The sequence below is a fragment of the Acanthopagrus latus genome, chromosome 17 (assembly GCF_904848185.1).
Source record: "Acanthopagrus latus isolate v.2019 chromosome 17, fAcaLat1.1, whole genome shotgun sequence".
In the NCBI taxonomy this organism is placed as follows: domain Eukaryota; kingdom Metazoa; phylum Chordata; class Actinopteri; order Spariformes; family Sparidae; genus Acanthopagrus; species Acanthopagrus latus.
In genome coordinates, this window is record NC_051055.1 from 3300674 (window position 1) to 3326042 (window position 25369).

At 40.1% G+C, this 25369-nt stretch overlaps 1 protein-coding gene across 2 annotated transcripts in view; it reads right to left on the reverse strand.

Annotated features, from left to right (window-relative positions):
• grik2 (glutamate receptor, ionotropic, kainate 2) overlaps positions 1-25369 on the reverse strand; it is a 266601-nt gene that overhangs the window by 63350 nt on the left and 177882 nt on the right. For both annotated transcript variants that reach the window (XM_037075481.1, XM_037075480.1), the window contains exons 11-14: positions 20767-20973; positions 16759-16982; positions 8796-8914; positions 2040-2257 (exon numbers count right to left, since the gene is read on the reverse strand). In XM_037075481.1, the coding sequence (XP_036931376.1) occupies positions 2040-2257; positions 8796-8914; positions 16759-16982; positions 20767-20973 (768 nt within the window). The remainder of the gene's footprint in view (positions 1-2039; positions 2258-8795; positions 8915-16758; positions 16983-20766; positions 20974-25369) is intronic.

Here is a 25369-nt window from a genome sequence, read left to right on the forward strand (position 1 = left end):
TTTGCTGACCAACTAAAGCATGCTAAACATTTAAAATCAAAGATTTTGCCACAACAAACAAACAACAAATTAGTTTTCAACAAAATAAATAAATAAATAAAAAGAAAATACCTGCTACTAAATATAGCCAGGTCTACATCCACAGCAATGTAACAGGGACAGGGATTTTGAGAACGCTAACAGCTGACAGCACAAGGGAGGATGCTGAACTGAAATAGTCAACCTTATACACACAATCCACATCTGTTGGCGTAGGCTAGTCGATAATAGGATATTCTTGAGTCTTGTTGTGTTCTGTGTTTTGTTATTTTGTGGAGTTCATATGGTGCTCACAGGAAATCCAGCAGCAAAGGAAAGTTGTGTTTAATGAAAACACCACAAGGCCAAAACCTCCAGGGTATGCAAACTTTTGATGAAGGTCATTTGAGTAGTTCCTGTTGTCATTATGATTTAAAGGTCCCATATTATACTGTTTTTCATCAATTTCACACAGCTGTCAGAGGTCCAACAACACTGTATTCGATATGCATTGCTCCAAACCCATCCGTGGTCCTGAATTTCAGCCGTGTAAAAGTCGCTCAAGTGAGCTCTACTGAGAGCAGGCTGTTTCTGTGCCTGCACCTAAATGCTAATAAGCTCCATCTGTCAACGCCTACTTGCCTGCTATGCCCCTCTCAGGGAGACGATGCCTCTTATGCTAGTGGTAGCATGCGCTAATGTTATGGTGGAGTATCGCTATGGCTCGCAGAGATGTTTTTGTTCAACCATACCAGTTTCACCCAGAATGGGACCCAGAAGAAGAGGCTCCTATAGAAATACAGACTTTGCAGCTGCAGCTGGACGTTTCAGAATGGTTAGTGTGTCTGAATAATGTTAGTTTGTTCTTTTGTGTTGTTACAGTTACTACCATGTAGCTAATGGCTAACAGCTAGTGAAAGCTGTGTTTGTCTCCAACACAGTCTCCAAACTCTTGGACACTGTTCACATCGTCTCTGTCTCCAGTCTGCACGTTTCCAGACTTTTTACTGTGACAACCAAGCTCCCTCATAATATTATTAACATTAAACTTGCTTCAAATGCCATTGCATAGCGGACCGAAGCAGAGCTTGCAAGTAATCCAATTTCCAGCTGACTTCACCATACTTGTAAGCAACTGTAAATGCTATCAAACCATGGCGACACTTACCTGTGGCTTGGGTGCAGTTGCTGGGTCTGGTATGGTTGGGACTGATCCTTTTAGGAGGGTCAGTGTCGAGGCAAAGACAGCTTTGTACTGACCCTCGTTACTGAAGCAGTCTGATGTGAAGTGGTTAGCACACACATACAAACAGGAAGCATAGCTGGCATGTTGTCGTTAAAAAAAAATCAATTGCAACCATTGTCTGTTCTGTTGTTCTGTAGCTGGGACAGAATAAAGGCACTTATGTTGATTTTTTCAACCAACAACAGAGCAATTTGGGTGTCTAATTCTGAGCAAAGACATTGCAAAACACTGCTTTCTTACCACTGGACACACCAAACTTCACTTCGGGGACGAACGCCCCCCTCTCAGATATTTTCTATCACTGTACAGAGGAGGTCTGTCTATGTAAATGACTCCTTTTGTTACGTAACAAAAGGAGCTGAATCTTAACAGCTTGTAGGAGCGCCGTGTTACCAGTGGGTGGGCTGCAGAGACCATACAGGAATTGCTTGTTTTGCTCATTCTGGGAGTTGGCAGGCTCAGGGAGGACCAGCTTATATATGTAGAGACCAGAGAAAATGTGTTTTTCATAATATGGGACCTTTAAAAAGAGCCAACACAATTGTTTGCTAATAAATGGCTTCACCCAACAACTAACCATGACTGAAAGAAACGTTTGTGTATTACCATTCATATTCTCTGAAAATGACCAAAATATGTAAACTTATGAGCACAGTTGTAATCCTTGACATACCCATATTTTGTATCCATCGATCACTGTGTGATACAGAGCAGTAAAAACACTAGACACTAGAACAGACTGATGTCAGTTTAATAGTATGTAGCTACAACCAACCTTGAAGAAGGTCATTGTGGCGCCATCCTCCACCACCCCGTATTCTATCTTCGTCTGCTTGGCCAGGTCATCAGCAGAGTCGATGGGCGACTCCATCCTCTCAACAGTGAGGAAGGCAGCCAGGTTTGCCGTGTAGGAGGAGATGATGATGAGAGTAAAAAACCACCAGATTCCTCCTACAATTCTGGTGGAGAGGGCTTTCGGCATGAGCTCAGATCCTGAACGAGAGGAGCAGAGGTAGGGGTGAGGTCTGGTACAGCACTAAGCCAGAAAGGGGGCAGCACCCAGCCCAAGCTAGGCCTCTGCATCTTGCTGCCTGGATCACACACCCAGCCACAGACACACAATGGGCAGAGTGGGCAGCCTCATGGTTGGACTTGATGATTGGTATTCAATCTTACTGATGATTTGGATCACACTGTCTGCCAGTGTGTCTTCAGTTTACCGTATTGTCTCTTCTACTACTTATGTTTCCAACATGGTTTCTTTTTAAATATGACAGACACGGTACCATCAGGAAGTGGCACAGGAAAAGTCATTTGCACCTGTTTGCAACATCAGAGCTTCTTGAAGCCATGGGTATATTATGGAGAACTGGACATTTCCTCCATACGTTGCATCATGGCACGTAAAGAGGAAAAATGTCACTTCCTGCCGCACACCGTGCATGCACTATGAGTAATTCTCAAAGTGAAACTGGTCATTTTGCAGGATTATGACTTTGAAAAAAATGTGTCCACCAATTTTCACAAGTTCTTTAATTATGTAAGACTATGGTAAACACTCTTTTTGGGCCAATGTGCATTTGGGCTTGAATGTACCGGCAAAGACATGAGATAGTCGGAAACTTGTCTGAGTCTTTTTTTAATTCTGAAAAGGATGCTAATCAAACCACCTTGGTCAATGCCTAACCAAACAAACATTTAGAGCAGTAGTTGTTAATATAAGCATGTTTTGAGGTGCAAAACACTGTCACAGGTTGTCATTTGTCATTTTTGATTGGTTGCCAAGCTTTGGAGTGTGGACACTAAGGGACTGAGTGCTAGAGTAGAGGTGTATATGCACAAGACCAGCAAAAAGTCACTTTTAAATGAGACTATGATGATCTCTAAAGGTTAACTGTCATTCCTTAAGTATTTTGGTGTAGTTTTTTTCAGCAACTATAGTATTTCTTAACCTGAATTAACTGAAACAGACTCTGGGCTCAAGAAGAGGACCAGAGCTACCAGGGAGACCAGCTAAACCACACAGTCTGTTAAGTGCCAATGCAGAGAAAAGGTTGAAGTAATTGAGCTCACCAAGGCCTGCATCCCTTCATTGTTGATTTTCAATAGCAGGCAATTTAGCATATGTGGTAGCCTGTTCACATACAATTTGCATTGATTTATTTGTCCTGGCAAATGGCGCCACTGATTGCAGTTTCTATAAAATAAGTTGTTTTTGTTCAGAAATGCGGTTGGTTTGACCAAGCCCTCACATTTTCTGCATGAAGTTGTAAAGCTTAGCACAGCATCAGTTATTTCCACTTTTCTATTTTATTTCTTACAGTAGAGTGCACTGTATCTTCAGTTAATCTGTCTGTTTTTCATTCAAGATTGATGCAGAAATGTATGCAGAGAACGACAGAGCATATGTGCGTGGGTAAGAGTGGGAGTGAGGCAGGGAGGTTTGTTGTCCGGGTGGAAAAAGGTGGGCCTGGGTTATATCAGGACCATTCTACTCAAGCGGCTTAAGCAATTGAAAGCAGGGATTTTGCACATTCACTCAGAGGGAAAGCTGATAAAGAGTAAGAGAGATAGGAGGTTAAGAACTCTGTGCTCCACTCCCTTTGTGAGAGACTCAATCTGCACTCTCACTTTTCATCAAACTTTCTTTCTCTCTTTCTCAGAGTCCCCTGAGTGAGCTGTCAAGTAGAGTGAGCAAGCAGAGAAAGACATGACAGCCAACGGCAGCTCAAGCTACTATTGATACTGCAACGGAGAGGGAATGACAGGGCAGAGGGTGCACACGCTGCCAGGGTTCCTCCGTCACTACGTCACCCAAGAGTACTTGATGTTTTCACAGATTATCTTATTGGTAAAATTGATGACAACTAATGACGTTTATACACCATGCTGAATGTGTTTATGGTTCACATGGAGCAATGAGACTACACCTATACCTCTTTTTAACACCATGATAAATTAATAGGTGATAAATTCTTATTTCATTAATTTTTTGCCCAGAACTTTTTTTAAACTGACGGCACGAGTGGACATAAGTGTTATCATTCATTATATAGTGTTAAGCAACACAAAGTTTCTGCTAAACTGCCAGCATATTATTACAACTTGTAGTGAGTGAGAAGAAGGCCTATATTCAGTACTTAGTGTACACGTTGGTTTTATTATTATTGGATCATAGTACTGCATTCCACACAGTCTGGCAAAACATATTACTATATGATCAATAAACGTCAGGAGCCTCTGGCACACTCCTATATTGGTCTGAATTTAATTTGAAGAACTGATTATTTGAAGGAATTATGACTTTGTGTTGATCAACAATCACACATTTAAGTGAACAAAATGTGTAGTTCCCAAGGACCTGTTGTCTTTACTTAATCTGTTCAACATACACATGCTACAATTAAATAGGTTGTGAATTATTACCATAATTATGTGAAAAAACATAGAATTATGTTGATGCTATTGATGTTTGTCTTTGGTGCCAAAGAGGACTTAATACAATTTAGCACGTATGCTTAGAAAGTGGTTCACATCAGGCCATGTCATATCCCCCCAATATTTATAGTGGCCAGTAATCAAATGCTCATCAAAATCTTTAAGCTAAATTTGGCACACTAGAAGCTCAGTGTTCCCAGTGGACTTGTCCATGTTTGGACATGTTTTGATTTTCTACAAACAGTGCTACTTCCATGTAAACATGCTCAGGGCTAGATGTGGAAACCTGTGGTTGATTTTTTTTTTAGCTGAAAACCACCACTTTATCTGACTGCCGCATAACAAAAGTGTATGCTGGGTATTTTACTGTTCAGAACACTGTACAGGTAAACAGGATCATTGGTGACAGGTGACAGTTGCTGTGTCTCAATTCAGGGTCTGCATCCTTCGGAGGCTGCATTTAAAGGGACATTAGTTAACAACGTTGCACGAAGGCTGTCCAAATCTGAAGGCTCCTCCAAATGCAGCCCACAAATGCGGCCTTCTTTTCCCTGTTTTTGGAGGATGCACGGCTACTATCCTTTGTGGCCTCACATATCCCAAGATTCTTTGAGCGACCGAAAAAGAAGAAAGAAAGAGAGAAAATGGCGACAGCGCATGGTGTAGATCGTCATTTCGTGGGCCGGTGTGGCAGAAATCTTGACGTAAGTTTAAAACATCTGGTGACGCAACCAGGAAATGCTCCAAAGGCTATACCGTCCCATTTAACAATGGCTGAGTTGTTAACCGTTAACAAGGTCTCTCTGAAGGACTCGCCACAAGGCCGGGTCCTTTGAAGGATGCAGACCCTGAATTGAGATGACATAAATGATACTACATGGGCTCTAGATCACTTCATAAGGGAAAAAAAAACAAAAAAAAAAAAACAAAACATTAGTAATGTTGTATCATTTAGCATAGATAGATAGATAGATGAAAAATTCTGTTAGTGTCTATGTTATCACTTTAAACAGAAGTTACCAAGTCATCTAGCTCGGCCTCCAGCCACCCACTTTGCCCATTCATCAAACCACAACCAAGAACAAAAGTTAAAGTAGCAGGCATGAACACAAACACATATCCATCAGTACTGTTAGCAGTGGATTCTGCTTGTTGGACCAATGACTGGCTATTAGATGCAGGTTCTAAAAGTGGAACATGTTACCAGCTCAGAGCTTCTTATCCTGTTCCACCTCAGAAACCAGAGCAGAAATAGGGGTGACCCATCCAGAGGAGTGAGTCCACCCAAACAGAGCCTGGTTGGGGCTGACTGTCATGTACCCAAGGTAACGTCATGACCAAACAGCACATCCCACAGTTTTCTGGGGGGCGGGGCAAGCCGCCTGGCAGGGGAGCCTCTCTACAGTGCAGACCAGCACGGTGCCATGCAGACACTCTGTGCTCGTACAGTCTAATCCCACAGCTTTCTGGCCCTCAGCCACATCTTCTCAACTGGTCAACCCTGCACATCTCATCTGCTGACTATTCAAAGAAACAACACTTCTCTGGACAGCAGCTAGGAGCTAAATCCACATTTAATAGATCTAAAACAGTCTATTATTAGATATACGCATTTTATAGTCAGCCTACGTTTTGTTTTTTTTTTTGTTTTTTATTCTGGGGGACAGGTAACTCAAACCAGTCATTGTACTTTGGTCACAATATAATCAAATAATTGTCTTTGGGATCAACTACATAACAGTCTTTGAAAAAAACTTGTCGCTAATACTGGGATATTAGTAAGCATGCAGTATAAGTAAGCATGCAACCAGCCAACTAAGGAAAAGTTATCAGGAACTAACTCTTTGGGAAGATTAAGATGCCTTTGGACTTAGAGGGTCACTTCATTTAAAAAATACATTTCTCTCTCATCTCGTGGTATCTAGTCATGCACAGTGTTGCTTATATTCGATTAAGTTTCAAGTGCTCTCTCACTGTGATTTCAGCCTCCACTCAAGACAATGTGTTTTTTTTTGTTTTTTAAGTAACCTAAGGAAGCAAATAACAACAGCATAAGTTGAATTGTATAAACAAATGGATATTTAATTGTTAAATCTAAACACTAAGAACATCAATGAATGACATACCGACATATTTCTCTTAAAAACCTCAAGCAAGTGATTTAAAGTATTGTTCATGTGTTTTTGTTTCTTAAACAAATACTGAAAATTCAAGAGCGAATGTTCATGACTGTCATATCAAGAGGTGGAGTTAAAAATGAGAAGGCTGCCACCACTGGATATTTTAAGGAGACCTTGGAACAATTTCCAGCTGTGCTTATGACGATAAGAACTATTTATTTTTTTTTTTTATGGGAAGATGTGAAAATCTCAGGCCATGTTTGGTGGTGATCAAACCAAGTGTTTTTACCTCAAAACACTTCCAGATATGAGCAAAACATGATCTTTTCTCACCTTTTGCAACTACAAGGTAAAATTGAAAACTGAACCTATAGAAATGTTAAGTTGCCACATATAGACATGTAGTGATTTAACATACCCACAGTTTGCAGAAACATATATTGCTAACATGTATTGTGATGATTGGATTGATATACAGTGTGAGGCTGATTAATGAATCTAAAAATGTCTTGAAAAATGACAGATCCGTGATTTTTTTGGGTTTCTGAATTATAATCAGGAACTGAGTTTGGACCAGACTTCAGTCTTTAAATCAGGATTGGAAAGACTTTGCGCATCATAAATGCATTTCAGATCGAAATCACTGTCAAAGTCATTTCCTATAAACTTCCACCAGAATAGACTCCTTTAACTTTGTGTGAATATCTGCATAAGGGGGCAATCTAAGATCTTCTTTTCTTCTCATTTTCATCACACATTGCAGTTGTTTTTTTGGGACATGTTTACTAATTTCTCAGGGAATAGTGCATGGGGTCCCATGTTTCGCTTAATGTTTTGCTTAATATTGGATTTGGCTCGATTGATTTAAATGGGCCTTTTCAAGGGTATGTACCACGAGTCACTTTTCAGTTTAAGTTTATGAATCCTTGAAAGTACATCACTTTAAATTACCTATCCTCCAGACTAACACAACATAACATATGCCGTGTCGTTAATTCAGTGGTATCTAAATTTATTAAACATTAAATATCTATTAATGGTTGAATTCACTACATTTTTTTTTTTTAATTGATTGTAATGTTTCATGATTCAAATTATTTTTTGCTTGTTTGTTTGTTTTACATTTACTATATTCTCTTACTGTGCGCACCACAAAAGAAAATTAATTTCCCCTCCATTGTTCTGGGTGGAGGCAGAAATGTCAGAGACAGATATTCAAAATATAAAACTAAAACTATGTGCATGGACAGAGACCACTCGAGATAAGGGAAGTTTTCTTTAATTTCTTGTAATTCCTGTGAACTGACCATTAAAGCAGCTTCTACTACAGCATCTAGTGCTTTGTGTGCTCCATTGCATTGTTCAGATGCAAGGACATACAGACATTATTATCATGCTTTACAGGCCCTGAGATCATCACTACCTAATGTAAATATGTTGCATTGTCAACTGCTTTGGAAGAAATGCTCATTTAAATATGCAACATATGTCCCATTGTGACATGCATTGTAAAATATACAGGCCACAAAACTATTAAAGTGCTAACATTCCACTTTCTGTAAAACTTTTTTTCTCAGTCTGAAGATGCCAACGAGTTGAGAAGATATGGCACTGGTTTGGCAGAAGGAAACAAAACCAAACAGGCAGGGCAAGCTGCTCACATTCTCATTCAGTCTCACCCATTTGATCCATCTCAAGTATTCTGGGTGGGTTCACTTACCTGTTCAGATGGCTGTGAATAGGTGGGGGGGGGGTATGTAGAGAAGGGGCACATGCAGGAGCACTGTCTTCATCCATCGATCACACCATTCATATCTCACTCAGTCCATCCTGCTGGACTCTACTAGTGAAGCATCTAGCATCATGCACAGAGGCCCCCATGCATGGTCATGGGCCTGGTCAAAGAGCAAGGTTGACCCCCAGCAAAAAAGTGGGACTTGTGCTAGAAAAGGGGGGCAGGCAGAGGCGTCTACCTTGCTGCATGAGAGCTCCAACTCCGAACCAGAAACTATTTAGCAGGGTGAAATTGTTTTCCACTACATCCGAGTCAGGGTTGCAAGGGTGGGGGTTATACCACTCGTAGGGACTAAACCTGTGACAGTTAACAGAGAACACACACACATATATATTTATGTTTACAGCAGTTGCATAAAGACATTAGAGAAGACAATAAAAGAGACCGAGAGTGGCCCTCCTACCTGGGGAGACAGGGGAGAGAAAACAAAGGTTAGTTAGTCATGTTCAAAGATGAATCGCTACAAATCATGCCAATCAATACACATCGCCTTATCTTCATGTACATACCTCAAATTGCAATGCTGTTAATCTGATTAGTAAATTAAGAGTTTATTACATGAAGCAGTTTGATTTGGATGTCTTTACTGAATAATCTATTAGTATAAAAAAAACAAGAAAAAAAAAAAAAAACTAAAAATGATGGCTCATCTCAATCTTTTTTCATGTGTTTTTAAATTCTGATAACATACAATAATTGGGAAGTGGACTAGAATTAACACCACTCATATTTCAAAAGTGACTCCTTGCGTAGGAGTGCTCATATCAAAGGCAATTCCCTCAGTAATTTAATCGATGGGGTCTGAAAATAACTCCATTGTCAGCCGAGAAAAGAACTAATAATCCTTATAATCTTGGAGGAGCATTAATATTCAGCAGATCAAACGGTTCATTCCCATCATGCCCACGCCGGGCCTGGCACTCCCCCTCACTCAACGCACTCCTCAAGCAGAGATTTCTCATTTATTCATATTAAATAAAAGTGACATTACATTAGTAAAGGTTGATTGGTCTACAATTAAGCATCCTGACCTGATTTGGTTTGTGCTGGAGTGGAGAGGGAACCAGGGCCTTATCTTGACTCGAGCTGTTTAACAGACACAAGGGTTTGACTAATCAAATTGCAATGCATAATGTAGACTTGTCTCAGCGCGGGCCTTCTACAGTGCTGGGAGTCAAAAATGATAACCTCGAGCAGATACAACATCTGCGTGGAGGATAATGCAGATGAAACTGCTAGTCCGCCGCATGTCAAGGTTTTGATCCAGTGTCCTCTGGGTAAAATACAGTAGGACTGGGTTGAATATTGCAAAACACTACTCGATATGAAGATGTATGGCTGTATCGATAAAATGACAGCGTCATAACTGTGCCCTGTCATTGACTAATGGGCTTTGCCATTATAATGGGGTTAGTGGTGGCATTCCTTTTCACCCCTCTAACACAGGAGGATATTGTGTAGTGTAGCTCAAGGACCTCTGAATGTCCCCCTTATTCCTGCTTTAAAAGAATCCCTGGCCTTAAATCAATCTGTCTGCTCACTCAATTTGCTCCAGATTTGCTTGCTTGTCAATTTGCAATGCCAAATTGAGTTCAGCTGAACTGTGACCTTGCCGTGGCATATGTGACTATGTGACCCAGTCACTTGCGCAGAGGTCTCTGAGTGTGTTTCCTCCAATCATGTTGTGAAAAGCCAATTACCGCTTGCCATGAACATGGATGAGTGAAGTTGTCAGCGCCGTGCTAGATAATGGGAGTGGCTGACTGGACCGCTGCTGCTGCTGGTTGGGTCAGGGAATGCTAAACCACTGCCGTTTACAGGAGACAACACAGCTTAGCTGCCTGGCCCGTTTGCTGTCATTTTGATCCAATTACACTGCCCTTACATTATCTCAGGTCATCTGTGCTGCAGAGGGAGAAACTTTGAGCAAGGTCAGTGCAGAGATAAGCACGGGCGAAAAACGAAGGAATTCACCAGCAGCGCAGAAACAATGTGAGGCTTTTATCTTTCCGCCAGGGCAGGGTCATCCTGCAGAAAACTCCAGTGATGATACGCATGATAACGCCAATGTCAGGGGAGACAAGTCAACAGCGTCAGAATGGTCCTGTTTCTCTGCCACTGGATGGTAGGCTTAATATGTCTGCACATTTTGATCAATGTTGTTATACTGTACATTCTGCATCGTACATTGACAACACCTCCTCATTATGTTAATGGAAAACTTCATTCCACATTTCCAACAAACGATTATCTGTTTATCTTAGTTGTGTAGAAACCTAATTTCTAGAAGACGGCTGAAGGATCAGTTCTGTAAACTCTGATACACTGCACATAGTACCATGCATCCTGGTGATTCTATGTTCAAAGGGAATGTTTTACTTTAACTTATCTTTCTGAAATAATACTGATTAGACAGTTTAATGCTATAGATTGTTTACCTCATTTTCACTATGCTATTCGGGTGGCCACTGTGCTGTATTTTTCCACAACAATAAAGTTTGAATCACAATAATTTCAACTGGGTGCTACTCATTATTTCTTTGTGTTCTGTGTTGTGTCTGCCTCTTGTTTGGTTGTTTTATGTGGAAATGCTGGAAATAAGTGTTATACTTTTGCATGTCATCCTTTTGGATTACCGTTTTATGTGTTTTTGATCTAGAAATAAATCAATCAATCAGTACTCTGCCGTTTCGTAGCACTGGGATTCGAAGTCAAACTGGGACTCTTACAGTTGTTTATTTGGTTTGGACAGTAGCCAGGCTGGTAGTGGCAGCCACGTCTGTATGAAAGTTACAGATGTGGAGTGGGGGGACAGTTTTGCTACAGCTCTGATCCGCCTCTGGCCTCTGGCCTCTGGCCTCTGGCGGCGAGATGGCCTCTGAGTGAATGTAAAAGCCGGAGGTGCTGATCAGGGGTGTGTCAGTCTGACAGTGGTTATGTGATGTCTTTTAGAGCAAAACACTTTGACTCACCATGTCTTTGTCACCTTCTACAATTTCTGTTATTGCAGTTACTGTCTCTGGCCAATTTGTTTTGAAAAATCACTGCGACTGTCAGCCCTCCCGACCGAGACCTCAGTGAACAGCATCGCCCCCAGTGAGCGAGAGCCCGACAGGGTCTGCTGTTTACTGATGGTGATTATGTAATTATATCAATTAGAGCAAAAAAAAACGTAACTCTGTCACTTTCCAGGATGTTTGGTGGGTCAGGATCTCAATCATGACACATTATAACAGCATCCATATGATTATCAACAGTTGTGGATACGTGTCTAGATAAACAGGTGGACACTGGGGGAAATAGGTTGGAAAAAAAAACACGTGCACCATCACACTTCTTTTGGTTCAGTGGGCGCCTTTGCTGTGGCGACAGTGCGGAGTGTCTGTGTGAAACGGGCAACTAGAAGGGGGCAAAGCATAAAAGTTGTCTATTTCTGCTTTAAATATCATATATCATACTGCCATCATCATCATCACTAATATGATGCAGATTTCTACCTGTTTGAAAAAAAAAACAAAAAACAAGCAGGGAGAACTGGCATCTATCTATCTATCTATACATAGTATGTCTTTTTAATCTGTTATTTTGAGAAAAGCACATAGCAACTAATGACTGCATGACAATCAAATGGGAATTTCAACCATGAGATGAGGGCTGCGCCTTTAATATGAGCACATACTTAACCAAAGGCTTTTCATTCAAAGACTGAGAACAGACAGATTGCACTTTGATGTGAGGAGAGACTTTGCACACAGAGAAGTACTCTAATTTTCGCCAGGACTGGTGGGAGCTAGATGTCAATGGTATGAGTCTTTTTAAAGAAAAAAGGACATATTCTGCTGAAACATCCTGTTCAAATACTGTCACTAATCTTTACCTATGCTTTTCTCTTATCCTAAGGGACTTCACTTGTTGTGTAGGATGTAGGAAATTCACCAAAGTATAACAGGGTGATAATGCACAGGCTTTAGCAGAGGTGTGATATACAGCAGAGGTCTTGTTTTTTTTTTCAGCTGTTTCATCACCTGCATCAGAAGCAGCAGCATTGAACATAAAAGCAATAACAACCAGTGACATTACCATCTGTAACTAAAGGTATCAGGCCAGGCGGCAGTGCAACAGAGAAAGCATGTGGTTTTAGCTGAGTACCCACGTAGTAATTGGCATATATATGGCAGAAAGAAGCTGCTCTGACTCTAGCACTGTATACATCAGTCTGAGTGTCTATCAGTCTCTCTCATACATCAGTCAGTCACACAGTACAGCACAAACACAAGCATACAGAGATAAAATGTGTAATGTGTACACACACATATATAAACAGTATATAACTGCACAGTGGAACTAAACCTTGTAATATTACATCTTGCCTGTCAAATGTATGTGCTATAAAGTATGGTCTCACAAAGGTTTGTGAAAAGATGGCCATTTCTTAAGATACGAATGATGTATGTGAACAGAAGTGAAAGAAATACATTTTCTGTACCATGAAAGGATTCAGTCGAGGATATAGAACAAACAAGGCTTTTATTCATCTGAAAGAAACCCGGATTTATATAATCAGCATAAATAGTATCATCTAGTGTTTTTGCAAGTACCTAGAAAATACTTTATGTTTACATTTCACTGAGAGGAAACCACGTATGTATGAACTGCATCCCGAGAAAACAAAGACAATTTTTTTTTTCTTTTTTTTGTTTTTCTGTGGAAAACAATAAAAACCTCTGAGCTATCCTAGAATGTAGACACTGAAAATGGCAAGTTACCCCTAACTCTAATGTAGCTGCAGTGATTTAACCATTGTAATGCCAGAGGTTGCCTCTCCGTGCACAAAATAGTTCAACAACACTATTCTGCATCGCTGCATCTGGGGTTTAGTGCCACAGAGACTGTTGTGACTGGTTTAAAGAACTCCAGTGCCATGGAGGTATGTCTGTCCATGTGAGACCCATCTGTCTCTAACCCTGACCGAGATGTCCTTCTGCCAAACCTCACCCAATGTTTACCACAGTGATCACTTTTCCTCACGTAGGTGTGTCATAACAGAAAACACTGATATGGGTCACAAAAATCAAATGCCAGCCTACAAAGTTTTCAAATCTAGCTGATCACCTGGTGCCTTTCCTAAAGACTTGATTTGCTCACTTAGCCCATGTGGTATCTATTATTTCCTCTGTAAAAAGTAGTTTCAGGGAAAACTCTAAGGATGCGGGGGCAACGGATTGGACACCGATAGTTATTGGCCGATATACTTTTTAAAATGTTTGATCGATGGGCTCTATAAAGCCCGACCAGAGGAGCAAATCACTGCTGCTCAGTACTGCTAAAAGCTAACTCGCTTTCCTCCTGCTGCATTCAAAATTGATGTAAGATAATTAGTTTTTTTTCTTGACATTTTCATGATGGTTTTACTATTCTACTAGTAACTAACAACTATAGATGTCAGTAAAGATCTGTGAATGGTATAGGCAGATATTACTTCCATCAGTCGGCTGAATCCTGACACCCTTACTCTTTCTCTTGGGTGCCAAAAACTAAATTTACCTCCACTGTACTGGAGAAAAGGAGTAAATACATAGTAAAACAAAACCAACCAACAAACAAAAAAAACTGTCTGCAAGGCTACAAAACAAAAAAAGGGAGAAAGTGAGATGATATTTGACATATATTCTGCTATGTCACAATATACCATCATGGTGGAGGGATGTAGTCCTCACACTTTCTGTTCACAATACTTAATCTGCCTTTGAGATTTTCTCATTTCATAAAATTTTGTGAGACTGTTACACTTACTGTGCTACACTTAAAAAACATGCAACTGTAGCCCAGCATGCATTTGTGTGTACAGGAGAAAAGAAGGAATAAAGTGAGGGGGAAATTTAAACACTTACCCAAACACATTCTTATTGTGATCTTAAATACAGATAGGTGCATATTCTGAGCCAACTTAGATGACAGTTGCTGCTTTTTAATTCTCTCGTGTGATCATATCGCCAGTAACATCGGGAAAACACATGTGCGTTAACAATAAAACTGTCGGGTCACGGCTGCAAGAGAGCCCACGTGCACCAAAAGTTTTAGAGTTAACATGTACTTTTCTTTCTCTTTTTTTCTTTGCCATGCTTCAAACCGCAACCACAAGCGCGAGCCACGAGATCAAGCGAGCGAGCCCTCAAAAAATATCGGCGCCGTTTCATCAACTGAAAGGATTTGTCTGAGCAGAGACACACAAAGTAAAGGCAACCGGTAGAAATAATGTGTTGGATCATTTCACCAGCCAAAGCATTCTTGATGTCAGCTGCATCACTAAACTTAACTGTAGAGTGGATGGACACAATACAGAGCTTCTTATATCTGTTGGATCTGTGTTGCAGATGAAGCACCTGTCGACAGGTGCAGGGTTTTCTAACAGTATGTTTAGGGTTAGGCAGTAGTTTAACAGGGGGATTGGTCATAAAATCTATATCTGTAAGAGGTGGATTGGTGTGCGTGTGTGTATTTAGCAGTACAGATTGTAATGAATGATCATAGCATTTTTTTAATAGAACAGGCAGAAGTGTGTCTCCTCGATCCTTGCTCTCTCATGACTACATGGTGCTACTTGTCAATCTGACACTCTAGGTTACAATACAGATTATGTACGTTAGTCATTCTGCTAGCAAGTGAAATGGCGTGCCCTGTCTTCCACCCTCAAATCGCCTGCTGGTGTTAGGTCACATTAGGCCTGAGTGATACCACCAGAGCAAAGGAGCAGAAGCCCTGACTAAAAACCTTTTGTTTGCACTTTTGTCATGGCCTCATACTTTAAATCAGTGCAATCCTCTACTCATACTTCCCTAACACTCCGCAAAGCAACTGCAGCCACCAGCTCAACATCGCCCCACACGCTATTCGATTTCACGTCATGCCATTGCCGACGCCATTACTGCGACTCCAAACGAGTTCTGACACCGTGTGCGTCTTTAGAAGTGATCGCAACAAACATGTTTGGAGGGATGTATTTAAACTCTGCAGCAGTTTCTTCGAACAAGTGCAACACCATTTGAACCATTTGGCACAGATTAAGTAGAGTGAGAGACCTGAAATTGCAGGTCATAGCCCCACTTATATGACTTAACAACTACAGAAAATAGGTCTGGAGTTATATAAGAAAAAAACAATGTTGACAATCTGAACAGTTATTTATGCTTTGAAAGCCTAGCATAGCAAAGTAGTCTGAGCATACAGCTATATTTTAGCAATTTCTTTAGGGAGGCTCAGCGGCTAAAAACACTAGAGAGGGTAGAAACAAAGAGTGTAGATGTATTTGTCATCCAAAGCAAAGATTACATAGAGCTGAATCAGATCAGATTCCACTTTTTACCCAAAATGTCTAATCTAGTGATGTAAAAACTTGAAACTCAGCCACTGCTTTTGTTTTGTTTTGGTTTTTTTTGCTAGTAATCAGATATTGAACCAAAACCCCTCTACGTTACTATCTCTGAGTCATCGATATGTTTGAAGCAAGGTGAAGGAAACAAGAGAAAAGAGAAGACAGCATGAACTCGGAGACACTGGGAACAGTGAGGGAAAAGGTGGGAGAGGGGCAGCAGTGTTCACATCGAGCTCAACACATCCCACACACACTTGCGCGCACATATCCATATGAGTGCACAACCTTTCTGCTACTCTCTCAGACACATACACACAACCCCTAAAACGGCCTACACCTTCTCTGTCTAAGGTCTGTGTTCCTGAGTATGTATGCATCTCCTGTGGTTTTAGTTACTGATGCCAGTGTGAGTACAAGCAGGCCTGGAGTAGCCTAGCAGCCTTGTCAAGTGTCGTATATATACAAGCAAAACCATATTTCTTTACAAATGTCTTATGGTGGAAAAAGGCAAATGATCCTTCATGGTTAAAACGCTTTAAACACATGACACAGCAACACGTCTGAGCTTTGCTACAAGACCATTGATTAGTTACAGCACTGTCACTGAGTGGTAAGCTTTCACTATGTGTGAGCCAGTGTGCTCAGGACACAGATCCAGTAATTACACAGATTAGCTGGTTGTTAATCAGATGGGCGAGGCTGAGCGATGGCAGCTAAGCACGTGTCTGACTGTGTGTGAAAGCTGTGATCACTGGAAGTGACATGTTACCTGGCTATGACAAACAGCACACAACTGACACCCAAGTAAGCCAGCAGAATATACATCCAGATATCAGGCGACAGGGGGTTGAGGAAGGAGAAGACCCCAGGGTTGGTCCCGTTTGGCTTGCGGTACAGTATACTTATACCCAGCGTCATGAAGGGCTTGGAGAAGTCGATGACCCTCTCGCGCACATATGTGATGGCGAGAGGAGCCACTGCCAGATCAGCTCTCTGTCAACAGCAAACATAAAAGAGAAGAGCGATAGGCCATAAGTCACAGGCACAGGAAGCATTTAGAGGCAATCAAATTAAGAAAACAGGGTCTTTACACACTCCAGAGTCTGTCCAAGGCACTTAGCAAGAAATTTAAAGCCCTCTTTCTCTTTCCACCCATCAAATATACTCCCGCTACTAAACTCACCTTTCTCTTTCTCTGGAAGCTAAATCAAAGCATTCATTTATTTCCTTTACCTACTTTCTATTTTTGCAAGGCATCCTATCGTAGTACTATACTTAATATGATGTACTGGGGTAAACAGAGACATATAGGACAGGTTGCTTGTGCGTAAGAGGACTAACACAAAAGAACAAAGTCCTCCTTATACCAGTAATTCACTGCTCTACCTGATCTGCGGGTGTTGGCTGTAGTTTAGCTAATGTGATTAGACTCACACAACCAAACTTTACTTCAGCATGTTGGAGCCACACTGGTCTTCGATTTCACGTCAAGTTTAATAACACTTACAGCAACTAGTAAAAACAAACATTTCAAAACATATTTGAAGGAAGACCAACACATCTTCTTCTTCTACGTCTTTGTCTGCAATGCAACCACAGCATTTGTCTATCTGTCCAATGTAAGTGAAATGTTTTGTTTGACTGACAGCTTTAGTTTAACCTTTCAATGCTGCAGCATTTTTGTTGGCTTAACTCCAACATGTTCGGGATATAACCTTTTTTGACTAAAACACATTGCTGGGACCACAACAATAATTGCACATGAGTATTTAATATCCAAATTTAAAATCATAAACTGCAACTCCACATTTATGCATCTTGATAAGACGTCCGTGGTCCAGCCATATACTAGGTTTTGATTAAAAGGCAGAAGCTGCATATTTTTTTTTTTTTTTTTTTTTTTTTTTGCACTGTTTGATTGCTGAGTAAATGGTTATGTTATGTCAGAAACCAATGTAAGAAGTGGTGCTATTATTGTCATGGATATTTTCACACTTACACAAACATGAGACACACTAGTATATGCCAATGCAGGGCTCTGCTGGGGGTCTGCCATGCTGCAGCTCAAAATGAAATCAAATGCCCCGCACCAATTTGTTTTTTTGTTCAGCTCTGTTTTCAACATCTGAGTTTGCGCTCTCTGAAAGGCCTCCCCTCCCCAAATGCTAATAACAACTTGGACGTCTGTGTTTCTCAAGCAAATCAGCTCAATTCTTTTAGTTGTCCCATTTCTGCAATGTCCTCACAGCTCCTTGCAGATGCAAGTAGTAAAAGGATGGCTGCTCTTATGTAGTTATCCTTGTTGTGATGTGATAAATGATACCTACTTGGCAGTACTTTAAACTACCACTAAATGTAACTAGAAATTAACTGTCGAATAGGTATCACCTCCGGAGCATCACCAACATGTAGTGTAAATGTCAGTTCTCCAAAATGTGTTAAGACTGAATCAGCATTGGATAAAAGCAGCCCGACATCACGTTGCGCTGGCCAATCACAGACAAGATCAGACTAGCAGCATTAATGATCAGAAAACACAATGGAGAGTAACATAATGTTTCCTGTGTATGCATTCAGTTTGAACTTGGCATGTAGCTTCATGCTCCGGGGGAAGACAATGGACACTTCCTTCTGTGTTACCTTTAACTCGCATTCACTTAATGTGGTCTTGTGCATCTGCAAACCCACTGTAATGATATGCCTCACATTCTGGTTGTTTAATTGTATTCTATAATTTGTCAAAGAGTACAATCCAGTCACTTCTAGGACCAGTGTGCTTATTAGTGGCAGAGCAACAAAGCAGCTTCTCCTTTGTTGTTTAATTATGGTTGGCAAACTTGGAGTGCATTAATGCTGCGTTCTAGAACAGCAGGGGTTAAAGTTCACAACAGTATGTCACACAAACAGGCCACAGACTGGCACCCCTACACCACAGCACACTCCTGATGCTAATCACCAGAACTCCAGCTTCTGAATAAGGCCTCAGGATTAAAGTTCTGTTAAGGTCCTGCAGTGGAACCAGGTTTGCTTAAAGAATTTGTTTCTACTCTAGACACATGCAGCTGTTTGCGCCACACGCTCAAAATATAATTCACATTCATACGGCATTCCTATGGAGTTATTTTTAATATCCCATAATCCCTTGTTTGGCAAGCACAAAAGTCATGCTTATATGTGAGATGTGTCTTTTCGGAAAGTCATGTTACCATATCTGGGGTGAAAACCGTGTTCTGCTGTTGACAGTTAATAAATCTCAGGCTGCATTGTGACTATAAATGCTAAACATTCACAGCAAGGTCAAGTGGTTCATTTCTCAAAGATATATCCTTTTTGTCTTGTGAAGGTTGCCATATATCACTCGGGGATGAATAGACTGAACACATTGCTCATAGCTGTGATACATGAAAAGTCTTGCTGATATTAGGCATCTGTGATATTGTCTAAAAATACCCTAACGCAACCCTACACAGTGCAGATACATCAGGATGTGTTTACTCCACTTTGAGCATTAGACAGACCAAAGACAATTTAGCTAAATTACTCTGACAGGACATTTTCAACTTGTTCAGCAATATTCAGCATTTCCTCCTCAGCTGAACTTCGTCTCTATGAGTCCACACTCCCAAGCCTTCAGAGGGCCTGTCGGCTGCAATCACCATCTGTCTAAGTCAAGCCAGCACCCTGCGCAAAAAGTGGGGCAAACCCACGCTGAACATCCTCTCGCAGGGGATCGGGCCCTTCACCCATTAAAGACTAGACTATTTGTCATGACGTCCAATCACAGTACTGATCAAGAGCAGGACCAAAAGACAAGTGTGGGGGAGTTGAGAGAGACTTGACCCCTCGTGGGTGCTTCATCTAATGGGGTCAGATATTGACTATTGGCTGTGAAGCGCCTGGTCCTTTTCTGCCCATGCAGTTTGTCCTAACTGGGGCTTTGTCTGCTGTAATGATCGACACCGTGAGCAGCTTGTGTGTGTGTTTTAATAAGCTCTGTAGGGGAAACAAGTCACATCAGAATCTATTCTATCCTCGCATCGCTGTACTTTCAAATAGTACTCGCTGAGGCCTCCATCTTGTTTCTTCTTTAGTTTCTTTCCCTTCCAGTGTGTCACAGTGTAATACTCCTTCTCATTATGTGACCAGCAACACCCCCTCATGGCAACACCACTCCCTGATGGCACGACGTCTCAATCTAAACCACATTTTTGAAAACCTCAAAAAAGCACAATTCTCATTATTTAAGCAAAAATGTGTTCATCTGCAAAACACTGGCCACGCCTTTATTTGAGTAATTGACTCTAACTGGATAGACACATGGGCACTGTATCCTATTCTGATATAATGATTATTTGTGCAATATTTATGGAATGTATTCAACACATTGTACAGTATGGCAGCGGTCTTTATACATGTCCTAAGGATTTTTTTTTTTTTTTTTTTTTTTTTCTAAATGAAAAATACTAAAATAAAGAGAGAGAGAGAGAAAGGGAAACAATTTCTACGCATTTGTATACATCTGATAATGTTTTATGGTATGATGAAGCCAAAAATAACACAAGCAGTATTTGATGGTAGTGTTTAAAATGTATTCCACCAGTGTTGTTTAAATAGAAACCCTTAATTGATTTGGAAATAATTAGTCTTGAAAGCTAGAACATCGTTTTTGGTGAAATGGTCAAACATTTAAAATGTTACGCTTAGATTTTGAAGAAACAGAGGGATGGTTTCAGGAAGCATGTTTACATGACTCTAATAATGATGTTAAGAGACTCACGTGGTCCATTAGCTCCTTGATCATGCCGTTCCACTGGCCCGTGTTCTCGTCCTGGGCGCCGTATTTGCCATCTTCCACCAGGCGAACCTCATAAGTGAAGCCCAGGATGTTAGCCAGCTCTCTCAGCAGGTCTATGCAATAGCCCTCAAAGCGGTCGTTCCCGTACAGTGGCTTGTCAGATTTCTTGAACATCACATATGGCTCCTCCTGTCAGGTGAAAAAAGTGGAGGGGGAGTGAGTCTCTGCAACACTTGGCATCTTTTACCTACTGATAAGGCCTATCTGAGAGGGCTTCTGATGTGTGAGATAGGCTTTTGAGCTACGCAAGCCCAAACACACACTGGCTCCGCTAGTAAAGCATGTGTAAAGCTGCTGTGTTTGTGCGTGTGCTTGCCAGCAGTCCCAGTCCTGTGATGTGAGGTAGTGTGGGTGCAAAGTGAGGCATGACCATAATAAAAGATAATCCCCCGTATCAATGACTCTGTGCTCCTCTCAGGCTCAGCAGGCTGGCTTTGGGCCCAGGCCCAGCATTCAGGACACCGCATGCTTTGTCAATAAGATAAGAGCTACTGATAGACGTACACAAAAAAAGAGAGAGCAAGAGCCACCGCATCAGCTCTGTTCACGCAAACAGCTGGGGCGATTACTAATGTCTTCTTCATACAGCTTTTTTTTTTTTTTTTTTTCTCCCTACACCATGTCCTTCTCCTCCCGTTCCTCCACGCTTCACTCCCTGTTTTCTCCTCCTCCTGCCTCCTCCTCTGCTCCACACACCATCTGTCTTTGTTAGCCTTAGAAGCTCATTCTCACTGCGCGTCCCTCATTTCTACAACTCCCCTGTCTCTCTCAGACAAATAAATCCAGAAATATATTGTCAGGCAGGTGTTGTTTATAATATAACTTTGCGATGACTGAAGAAGAAAAAAAAAATAAAAAATCATTTAAGATTGCAAACAGCTTTGACACATTCTGCTGGCTGGAGTTTTAATAGTATGCAGGCCGTGAGACGTTTGAATGGGGGGAAGGCAGGCCAAACAAATAGGCTGTTTTTGCAGCATAACATAAATTTGCCTGTAATAGTGATAGTAGACAGATGTTGAGGATAATGATTTCACTGCACAGTACTGTGAGAAAAGAAATGTTACATTTTCGAGTAAAATAAAGTAGAGCTGTGTGACAGTGTCCAATCAAAACAGTATTACAAATCCATATCTTTGCAAATCCCTCTATTATTTTTCTCTATAAAATATGTAAAGATAATAATAATGTACTTAATTTGCAAATTAATATACTCATTAATGAATTAGTAATGTGTAATTTACTTTTGTGACACTAAAACTTACACATGAAATATACAAAAAACTGACATGACATTGTTTGACAGTTTGTTCTGTAAAACACTTTGTCAGTCTGTCAAGTCATTTACTAAATCATTCTACATCATGCCAACGCTCATCATATGAGATATCCAAAACACACATGTCTCTCTGTGTGGATATGTGATGCAGATTCATATGTGATGTCTGACATTTTTGCATGTGAAATCTAAGAAAAGAACCCACACATACGCATATACTGTGATAACAATTGACCCCATGTTAAATGCTGTTTCAGATCTTGTATCACTGGTGGAATTTTTGGCAAATGTTTACCAAAAAACAAAAGTAATATATAGTAAATTCATAATTGTTGTATTTTATTAAGTGTTGTTAAGGTTTAAAAACATCACTTGCATCTTTATAATGATATCCAAATAATGTTGATAGATGAACAAAGTGTTACTTAACAATTTACATAGTAATCTAAACATTAGTCTTTACTTTGCTACAAACACTTGGTGAAAAAAAATGCTTAACAAATGTATTGTTAACAATTAAATTACTATCAAATACAATGTGAAAAACCATACCATTTGTTAATAATGTATATTATAAAGCGTTAACTGTATGTTTGTTACACAAAGCACATGTTGAACTGTTGTTTTCACATGTTAAACAAATACAACATTTCCAGTGTGACTTATTAATACATTAGATCTCTATAAATCCACATATATTTTATAGAGGGGTTAGGATGTATTAAATACTGTTTCATTTAAGATACTAGAGATAGTGAAGATAGTGTACTGAACAAAAGGGCCTACTGAAATTGATCACCTGCAAAATATTTAGCCACATATGCCGACTTTCATTTACATGTACATCATGTTTGTGATGTCTGTGTTTGCATAATGTGTGAGTATGGTTGCACGATTTTGGTCACTCCACATGTGATGTATTTGTATTTTAGCCCCACAACTGTTTACTCATGGTGCAAACTAAAGTACATTTTATTACCACTGCGATCACCAACCTGAGTTCATCATCTTGATTATAATTTGTGATAATGTAAATGTTTCCAATAATGGCATTTTATGACAGATTACCAGCTTTAGTCTCACTTTAACCACACTGCAACATCCCATCCTTTATCATTGCTCAAAGAGCTCAGCACATGATATGTTATATCTACTGCGACTCATGCGCTGCAGCAATATACCTAAGCAGCTGCATGACTGCAAGGATACTGATGTAATCTTGATGAAAGAGCAGAAAACACTGTCCACATACAGATCAATATCAGAGCTTCTGCAATGTCAAGACAAACAGTACAAACACATAAACACACGAGTGTTTGCTTGTAGAGGCACGCTGAAGGTGAACATAACTGAAGTGTACATATGCCTCCATTACCTCATGTGCACACTAACACAGCATGCCAACAGTGTGTTGTGCATGTGATGTGTATTGCCCATAAATATATGTGTGTGTGTATATATATATATATATATATATATATATATATATATATATATATATATATATATATATATATATATATATATATATATATATATATATATATATATATATATATATATATATATATATGTGTGTGTCTGTACTGTACCTCACATTCATTGCAACATCTAACAATCCAAGGTCGAAAGCAACGTTTGCCTTTCTTCCCATCTCCATGGTAACTGAAACACTGCTTCAGTGGTGATGAACATACCAGTGTTTCTAACACACTGGTAGTTTTCTAGAGACTTTTATTACTGTGTGCAGAAGGACTCCACTTATTGATACAACCAATATCAGAGTCTAGGGAAAGTAAGAGAGGTGTTATCTTCTCATTCTAAATGTGCTCACTTCCTCAGCTACTGTGTGATGTTGTGTTATAAACTCGAGTCCCTCTTTGTGAATAGTGGGAGGCAGTCAAACCTCTCAACACAGTGTTATCACTGAATAATGTTCTTCTGAGTTTTGGATGTTTTTTGTTACTTTAGAGTGAAAGTGTGAAATGTGAATTAAATAATTAGTATCATATACTGTCACTCTGTATAAGAGATTAATGATCAATCAATAAAAGTCAAACAAAACAAGCTTCAGTAACAAATATGATACTACATAGCTAAAATAATGTCCTAGATGGAAATTGTACATATATTTACAAGTATGTATATACTGTATACTATGGGTTGAACTTTTATCAGCCTGCATGATAATATTCAGCATTTTCCTTATTCATTTTATTAATTAATTTATTTTTTTTATTTATTTATCTTTTTTGTTCTCTAATTATATTGTTGATGAATACATTTACTTAAAAAAAAAAGTGTTACTTTGGCTCTGATGCAGCTTGCATTATGCAAAGCATCTAGTAACTACATACATTTATTGTGCGTATGCAGAGAGTAAAAAAGTACGATTTTTGCCACCAAAATGCAGGAGTTGAAATATAAAGTAGCAAGAAAATGGACATACTAGTTAATGTCCTTAGTTTGATTCTGTCAATGCCCCATCCTCCATTACAACACAGCATCCCCCTATTCAATAAGTGTCAAGGTGAAATGGTTACCTGGTTGTAACAGTTTTTTTTTCTAAAAGTGTGGCCGCCACCACTCTGAGTCACAGTGTAAGTGAACGTAAACGAAGAATCTGGAATGTTCAGTGATGAAAGCGCAATGCTGTCATAGATATCTACAGCTGGACTATCCTCAAAGTACTGGCAAACAACTGACTGACTTCTGCCAGCTTTTAGCATCTGACACAGGTTTTGACTCTGCTAACTACTCTTTTCAATTTTTAATTATATGTCTCAACACACAATCACTGGCACAACTTTTTTCTTTTCTTTTTTTTTCTTTGCATTTTTCTCCTGTCAAGACAGCGAAGCAGCCAAACCTCATGGCAGCACTACCTTCAGTGTTGTACAATGCTTGAATTATATACCTCATTTTAAAGCTGTAATCTGTGACTATTTTTCGGTTATATTTGCTAAAATTGTCAATATGATCTGACAAAAGAATAAGATACAGGTCAGCAGTCTGTGGCTCCACCCAGTGGCTGTAATTGGATTTGCAAGGATCTACCGCTCCCGGCTAAATACAACTAATCAGAGCCAAGGGGAGTGTCTAAGAAGTGCCAATCATTCTTGTGCATATGCTGCTGGCAAGCCCCTCCTTCCCCCATGCAGTTGCAGTGCCTGCTGTTACCTGGTCAGATACTTTCAAACTCAAACTGTGAATCACCTTCATGGTGATCTATCGCCACCACAGGTG